This window comes from Monopterus albus, unplaced genomic scaffold (genome assembly GCF_001952655.1).
Source record: "Monopterus albus unplaced genomic scaffold, M_albus_1.0 scaffold192.1, whole genome shotgun sequence".
NCBI lineage: Eukaryota > Metazoa > Chordata > Actinopteri > Synbranchiformes > Synbranchidae > Monopterus > Monopterus albus.
The window spans coordinates 48,703-56,635 of NW_018128072.1; the positions used below are offsets into that span (position 1 = coordinate 48,703).

Consider the following 7,933-nt stretch of genomic DNA (forward strand, 5'->3'; position numbering starts at 1 on the left):
TAGATCCTCACAACTTACCTTTCTGTACCTTAATGATGAGGTTATACCCAAGATCTAATTTCTTCTTTGTTTTTCAGCTGACAACAATCACCGCTTGAACCTTTTCTTCCTTGCCAATGATGTGATACAAAACTGCAAAAGAAAGAATGCCATTGTCTTTCGTTCAGCCTTCGCAGAGGTCCTTCCTAATGCTGCTCAGCTCATCAAGTGAGTACTCGGTGTAGTACCAGGCCAACATCATATCTGTTTTTTGTTTTTATCTACATGGCTGTTACTGGTTAAAAGAAAAGTCTGGTTTCCAAATAAAAATGCTAAGTCTGTCCTCCCTCTGCTAGTATTGAGATGTGCTGTGTTGTGTTTTTCATTGACAGAGATGGAAAGGTCCGCAAGTCAGTGGAAAGGATCTTTTCAATCTGGGAGGAGAGGAGTGTGTATCCTGAGGAGGTGATCGCCCAGTTCAAAGCCAGCTTGAACAAAAAGGAAAAGGAGCGAGAGAAGCAAAAGGAAAAGGAAAAGGAAAAGGAGAGCCCGTCTGCAAATGGTCAGCTTGTAACTTCAGTTTTCACTCTGAATCCTGAAGAAGTCCAACTAATCAAAAGTGCACTAAATTACTTCAGTCACCCCCAATGATAAGTTACATGGGTTCCAGGTGCAGTAGTACATGTATGTCTCAAGTCTATTTCTTATTCTTATTCTGCAGCTCCAGCCAACACTAAAGCTGCCCTCAAATCCAAAATTGTAGCAGAGTTCACAGTAAGTTATTTGTATTGTTATATCACTTTGACTGGTCTGTCCTGTGACAGATGTATGAAAAACAATGCCATATCTCATCATGTTTGTTCTTTTGCCCTTCTTTTCTCTTCTAGCCCCAGTCCCTTATTGAACAGCTGTCGAAATACAAGAGAGCAGTTGCAGAAGAGGAGTTCAGGGAGAAGCAGCTGGCAGCTCTCAGGGTGGATGTGTGTAGCACAGAGGCCCTCAAGAGGCTTAAAGGTCAGATGTTACTTACACATACACCTCATGCCATGTCTATAAGATTGATGTTAAGGTTTTAAGTCCTGTTTTTCTTTGGTAGCTTGGAAAAGGCTGATTGATTTGACTTGGTAAACATGAATGCAGCAGCACAGTGTCCTCAAATGTCACATTTTGTTTATCACAGTGCATTCAGTTTTTTCACCAACTTCAAACCATTAACTCATTATGCTCTGAACTCCTGAGGTGGCTCGCCATCTCTTACCAATTGCTCTGCTTTTATGTATTTATTTTTCATTTTAACCTAAAGCTGTGTAAACTAAGATTTTGCACGCTGTCTGATAAATCAAGGGAAATTGTGATAGGATGTGGTGCCACTTCTATACTCCTTCCAACCCCTGTATTTCAGTTTGTCATTCACAGTGTCCTATATTTAAACATGAGACTTGAACAAGCCTTGTAATGAACTTGCTGTTTGTCAATTCCAGACAAGGCAGGAGGGAACAAGTTTGCTAAGGACTTTGAGGATGGGAGCCTGAAGCTGCAGGAGTTTGTCAGCTTCCTGGAGAAACAGCTGAAAACAGGGCCTCCTCTACTGGAAGCTCTGGGAAATGCAGACATTTTCTATGAAATGCAGTACAAGGAGGTTAAGATTGTGGCCAATGTGAGTGTCAGGTCAAAGAGCTTCATCACTTTTCTAAAGATATAAAGATTGTGGTTCTTCTTTCTTGATGTTAAATAACAGTTTGTTTAAAAGAAAGGGTGTTAAAATAATGATGATCCAGACATTTACTGTAAAGATATCATTACTGTGTTGCTTTGTAACAATGACCGTTAGTCAACTGATCCTAGAAAACAATATAAAGGTTGCAATAGATACAAGTAAGCTGGTGCCCCCTCCCCTTTTTTTTAAAAACTTTTTTTTGTATCTCCAGTTAATAATGTTATGTCTACTCTCCTTCTGCCAATCTGTTCAGGCATACAGTGCCTTTGCCAACCGTGTGGCCAGTCTTAAAAAGAAACTGGATTCCCTCAAGTCAACTCTACCTGGACCTGAGGACTCTCCCATCCCCTCGCTCTCAGAAGATGCCCCCTCCCCTACCGACTCTGAATCACCCTTCATGGAGCTGGGGGCTAGCAAAGCCCAGGTGGATCCAGAGCTGGATGGCAAGGCCATGGATGAAGCAGAGTTACCGAGTGACAACAGAGATATGGAGGACATGGATATGTCTGATGAAGAGGCTGATGCTGTCACAGCAGGGGGTTAGTGGTTACAGAGTGTTGTAGGTCTATGGTGGCACTATAGTGAAAATTGTCTTCTCAGTATACATCACATTATGTTTGCCAGCTTTAGTGTTGTGATTTACATTTGAAATTATATCAGCTTTTTAAATTGCTTTTACTACCAGATGAAAAGAAAGACAAGGTGTCCAGTGCTGTTGCCAAGACAAACAAGTCAGATGCTACGTCAAAGCTTCCAACCACAGCTACAAAAGCTTCTAAGACCAGTGCCAGTGCTGCAGCCACCCCAGTGACTCCGACCTCCACTACTGCTCAGAGTGCTCCAACCACCCCTCTGGGAGTCAATCTGGCGAAGGTGGACCTGGGAAAGATCAGCTCCATTCTCAGCTCACTCACATCCGCCATGAAGACTACTGGTGTGCTTGGGGGATTGGGGAAGATGTTGTAATAATGATCAAAATGTGTAGCTGAAAGCTCCCTTATGTACAAGGGATTTAAGTTTTTGTTTGGAATCGCTATAAGAGACAAAAGTCCTGTGAGACAAAAGGAAATGCCAGTTTTTACTTTGTACGAACCACAGGGAGCCATAGATAAAAAGCCTTGTGATTTTGGCTATAGTTTGTCACCTAATAGAGAATGTGAATTTGATGTCACAACATTGTGAATTTTGCATAAATGTGCCATGTTTGGAGCATGACACTCATAATCAGTCATAGATGCAGTATATACACTAGAAGTAGCAGCAGCTTTATTTTATTGTCATTGTAAAATTGTTACTCGGACAACGAAATGTTGTTTGGAGCCGAGGTCCCCGGGCGGCTGCGTGCATACAGGCTGCCATCACGGGCAACTTGGGGGGGTTCAGTGTCTTGTCCAAGGACACTTCGACATGTAGAGCGCAGGCACGAGATTTGAACCCTCAACCTTCCTTTCCTTAAAAAAAAAAAAAAAAACAACTATCCAATACATACAGTAGTGGATGCTTCAACTATGTCCAAACATCCACTTGACTGTGCAATTTGAGCACAGACGGCAGAAATGGATTCATCTGCAGTGTTTATCAGCAGCTAGCTAGTGTTAGTTCCCAAACTGAGAGTTGAGATCAGGGTGCAGTCATTTTTCAGTCTGTCGCTCTTGTAGATGGGATCTCAGGGTCCATCCTAAGTTAATCACAGTCAGCTAATGTTATCCACCCTGGATTACCACACTTAGTAAAGTGAGATCTGAATGGTTTAAGAAGCTTTTCAGCCAAACAAAGCAAGAATGTATGCAGGTAAATGCAGGGTGTACCTTCAAAAATGGCACCCCTGTCAACATTCAACATGGCATGACATATATTCAAATTCTCTAAAGGTATTTTAATTGACTCTTGAGCTTGGAATAGCTTTTTAAACAATGCCTTTTTTCTCACTTTTTTCAGTTTTGAGTGATTTTAATATGAACAATTGCCAATTTTATATTCAACAGGCACACACTTAGTCATGTTAGAGTGACATTGTACAAGCTTGTTTTCATGAAAAACAGTTGTCACTAAAAATCCATTTGCAAGATCTGCATAATGTCTAAAGCCAGGGTTTTCCCTGCCATAGAAAGGCTTAGAGTCTAAGCCTTAGATGCAGCGCCTAACCCAAACAAATGTAAAAGGGCGACATATCAGAATGAATGTAAAAGCAATGTTGAGTTAAGTTTTTGCACTGAACAGAGAGGTGATTTGATCTCAAACTGAAATGTAAGCTGCAACAGGATAGCCCCAGCTCACGTCTCTCATGTTACATACTCTAACGTTAGCTGTGACTTAAACTGATGACAGGATAAAATTAAACGTGCTGTTGTCGGGGTTGTGACCTCACTGTAGCCGGTGGAGAAACAGAAAACACAGCTGTCCGCTGTTGGATGAAGATCGTTTATAAAGTAAAGAGGCATCCCTTTGTAACACCACAGGAGGATTAGAGTAAACGGAGTGTTTCTGTAGTTCCAACAACTCCCACAGTGAGATGCCTTCACTGGTGAAACCATCAGTTGATCTTATATCAGTAATGGCAATGTAGCATATTCTGCGGGATGGTGTACACACAAATGGTTATGAGGATATGTTGTCTGTCATCTTTTACCTTCTATTACATAAGAACAAATCCTGCACTTTCGTTAGCATTTTGTTTATTTGCCCAGAAGGGTACAGGGATACCTCCACAAAGAATTCTTGATCTAGACTGTAACTTTGTTGGTAACTCTGGTGAATGGTAATAATAAAGGTAAAGTAAAGAAATTGTTATTGTAGCTAAGTTTGAATTTCCTTTAGAACTGGAGTTAAAAAGCACCTAAGCTGTCTGAAAACCCTGGTAAAGCACAAAGATTTCAATTTCTCTGTAGGACTTGCACTTGGGCTTTGATGCCTCCTGTTGATCCCTTCTCTCTCTGATCTTGACTTCTTCTTAGCAGCTAGTCCAACACCTCGGCCGTCTCCTGGGACTCCCACCCTCCCCTCTAGCCAAGCAACCTCAAAAGTGCTCCCTCCGAGCCCTGCCCTGGCCAGCATCCTGTCACGTGTTGATATCACACCTGAAGTTATACTCAACGCTCTGTCTAAAACAAACACATCTGGTAAGACACACTGCTTGTATTTTTAATGAGCTTTTAAATGGTCCGTGTTGTGTTTATTTGCTTTGTTTCTGTCTTGGTGCAGGTTTGTCCTCTCTCCTCCACAGTGTAACAAACACCTCCTCCGCTCCTCCCACCCGAACCTCCCCAGAATCATCATCAGTTAAAACCCCAGTCACCCCAACTACCCCGAAACCAACCCCCACTCTGGGGAACAACCTCAAGCGCGACACACCTGGAAGAACCAGAGACTGGGAGAAAGAGAGACAGCTGTCCCCCCCTCCTCCACCTCCTCCTCGTCACTCGGCTCCCTCTGCCTCTCCTCCCAGTCTGGAATCAAAAATCAACAGTTTCTTGCAGGGTAATCCAGGCTTCAGTCTTGCTTTAGGTGATCTCAGTCCTGACGGGGTGGATGGGACCCCTGTGAGGGATGAAGCTGCTGGCACCCCAACCCAGGATGAGATAATGGACACACTTGGGAGTGTGCCAGAGTGTCTAGGATCATCTGGAGGTCATAATCTCTCACCCACAGCGTACCGTAGCGAACCCTGGGATGCTGTGATCACCCCATCAGGAAGCAACAGTGATGGAGACTTTCTTGGCTCTTCCTCCTCTTCCCAGTATGGAGCTGGGAAAAAGAGCAGCTCAAAATTAAAGGATGATGATGCAATGAATGTGAAGAAGCAGGCGTCCTCCTACCCCAGTACTGACATGAAGGGTAAGAAAGACGGACAGCACAGGATGATGGGTAACAACAGAATGCTAGGAGAACGGAGACTCTCTTCAGGCTCTCGTAAGGCGAGTACCGGCTCAGAAGACGGAGGTCTGAGTGGCAAAATAGAGGACAAGGGGAAAGGTCAAGAGTCTCCAGGTCGAGATGGGAAGGAGGGCCAGTACCATCGTATTGAGACATTAGTGTCACCCTGCACTGAAGGGGCCCCCATCCTGACACTAGGCTACTCTAACCGCCCACTTGCTGGAGAGCGCATCAAGACGGTAGAGAGCATCCGTGTGATTGGCCGAGGCTCTCGGCGAGGGGGAGGGTCTGGGCGGCCGGGGGGTGCTATGTGGTATGAAGAGGAAGAATACATGGAAGCTCAGCCTCCTTCACCCCACGCTGTCCCCCCTCCTCTTAACATTGGTCAGGCAGTCACAGAGGACATGACTCCCACAATGCCTCCTCCTCACCCACATCTCCTCCTTCCACATCTTCACCCTCCTCCATCTCATCCTCACCCACATCCCCCTCCCCAAGCTCAGTTCCAAATGCCATACCACACTGAAAACATCCAGACCCCTCCTCCGTCCCTCCTCCCCCAGCATCCTCCGCCTACATCCCCTTTCTTCAGTGTTTCTCCAACGATTCCCCCACCCCCTCCGCCTCCCGTACCGCAGCGACCTTCCCCTCCACCTGCCCACTCTGCTCTGCCCTCTGCAGTCATGGTGGGGGGAGTGTTGGTTCCCGTTGACCGTCCCCTTTCTCTTCCTCCCCCAATCAGACCTGAAGGTGCAGAGCGAGGTGGAGTGGGGCTCAGAGGAAACAAAGTGACCCCTCCACCCCTGATGACCTCATTACTAGGCGATCCCCCTAAGCTGCCCCGTCCTGGCACAGTTAAAGAGCCTTTTGTCCCACGCCATGCACCCCCACTCCACCGCCCAGGTGCCCCTGGTGTTCCTCCACCTTTACTGGGTAGAGTGAAGGAGCCTCTGAATCTACCTCTTCCTTCCCCTTCTCCCTCTCCCACATCCTCTACAACCTCTCCCTCCACACCTAACTCCCCTGCAGTTGATGCTGCCCCCGCTCGCCTCCCTGCTCAGTCTGCTGCCCCTCCTCTCCAGAAACCCTCTGCTAGTCCTCCAGCACAGCCTCGCAGCCAAACCCCTGTTCCCCTTCTTAACTTGCCTAGCCCTCGACCCCCGATCCTCTCAGTCCCCATCCCACAAAGACCTCTACTCCGAGGCCGAACCCCCTCCCAGCAGCTTAATCAAGATCTCCGCATAGGAGGGTTTCGTGGAGGCAAGCGGTCCGGTCCTCCATTCACAGGCGGTCCTTTCCAGAAGAGACCCTTCCTGCCCCCACGCTACTGATGTGGTCATCTGTGACAAGCTGAACGAGAAGCAAGCCACACATCTAGCAGTGCAGTGTGTGTGTGTTAGCCCTACTGGTATGAGCTCAGATATCGTCACTCTGTTAATTAGCTTGAATTAAAAGCAACCTTGAGTCATCTGTAAATAGCTGATTTAATCTCCATGCATCAACTAGCTAGTCAGTCAAAACAGCTCAGAGGTTATCCGTTACATATTGCAGAGTGTTGTGTAACAGCTTTCATTTTCTCATTTTTCTATTTCTCATTTGTGTTGCAGCCGTGGTTAACACTTGTTCATAGTTTGGAAGTACCTGCTGTAAATAATACTTTTCTCTTGCTCAGCCTTCCTCACCCTTCTGTCCCTCTCACTGTAAGCTTGTAAATATAAAAACTGAAATGATACAGCTTTTTCTCTTCAAGCTCTTCTTTCTGTGAACGAGGACATTGATCGTCACTCACACACCTCGTCTTTACTGTGATTGAGGCCTTTAGCTCCAGAAGAAATTTTCTGCAGTATTTGTTGCACCTTCCTGTCCTTTTGAAAGCACCAAGCAGAAGAGGAGGGTGAAGATGATTATGTATTTTTATTTCTAACATTAATGTCTGTCTGTGTGCGCTTCAAGTTAGACTGAGTCATGAAGATACTCAGTGGGGGGAGGCATTTCAGTTTGAATCTCACTCTTGCTAGGCTTCATTATGTACTGACTTGAATAAAATCCAGAGTTTCAATTCAACTTGGGGGAGGGGGGGTATGAGGAGAGATATTTTATTTGGTCACCATTTACCACTTGAATTGCGCTGTTTTAATTTATTTGTGCTGTTCAGCTGTATATTCTTCCTGTTTTCAGAGAAATTGTTTTCATTTACCTGCACAGCTGCTGCCATTTTCACGTTTCAGTAACATTTAACAGCTTTATTTTTTGCACCATATTTTTCTACTAGATAGAATTAGTAGTTGTGTGTTTGTAGCACCACCCACAGAGGGGATTTGAGATTTGGGGGGGGGGGGGTTTTCAGCTATTTGGGTTTTTTTT

The 7,933-nt window shown here is 45.3% G+C and overlaps 1 protein-coding gene across 2 annotated transcripts in view; it reads left to right on the forward strand.

Annotated features, from left to right (window-relative positions):
* The window catches only part of rprd2b (regulation of nuclear pre-mRNA domain containing 2b), a 17,941-nt gene extending 10,033 nt beyond the window's left edge, over positions 1 to 7,908 (forward strand). The window contains exons 2-10 of one of the 2 annotated variants that reach the window (XM_020617572.1): positions 78 to 207; positions 372 to 541; positions 701 to 753; positions 867 to 993; positions 1,461 to 1,636; positions 1,950 to 2,235; positions 2,382 to 2,630; positions 4,651 to 4,815; positions 4,898 to 7,908. In XM_020617572.1, the coding sequence (XP_020473228.1) occupies positions 78 to 207; positions 372 to 541; positions 701 to 753; positions 867 to 993; positions 1,461 to 1,636; positions 1,950 to 2,235; positions 2,382 to 2,630; positions 4,651 to 4,815; positions 4,898 to 6,900 (3,359 nt within the window). In that variant the 3' untranslated portion in view covers positions 6,901 to 7,908. The remainder of the gene's footprint in view (positions 1 to 77; positions 208 to 371; positions 542 to 700; positions 754 to 866; positions 994 to 1,460; positions 1,637 to 1,949; positions 2,236 to 2,381; positions 2,631 to 4,650; positions 4,816 to 4,897) is intronic. The other variant, XM_020617573.1, reaches the window with a different exon arrangement.
* Positions 7,909 to 7,933: the final 25 nt, after the last annotated feature.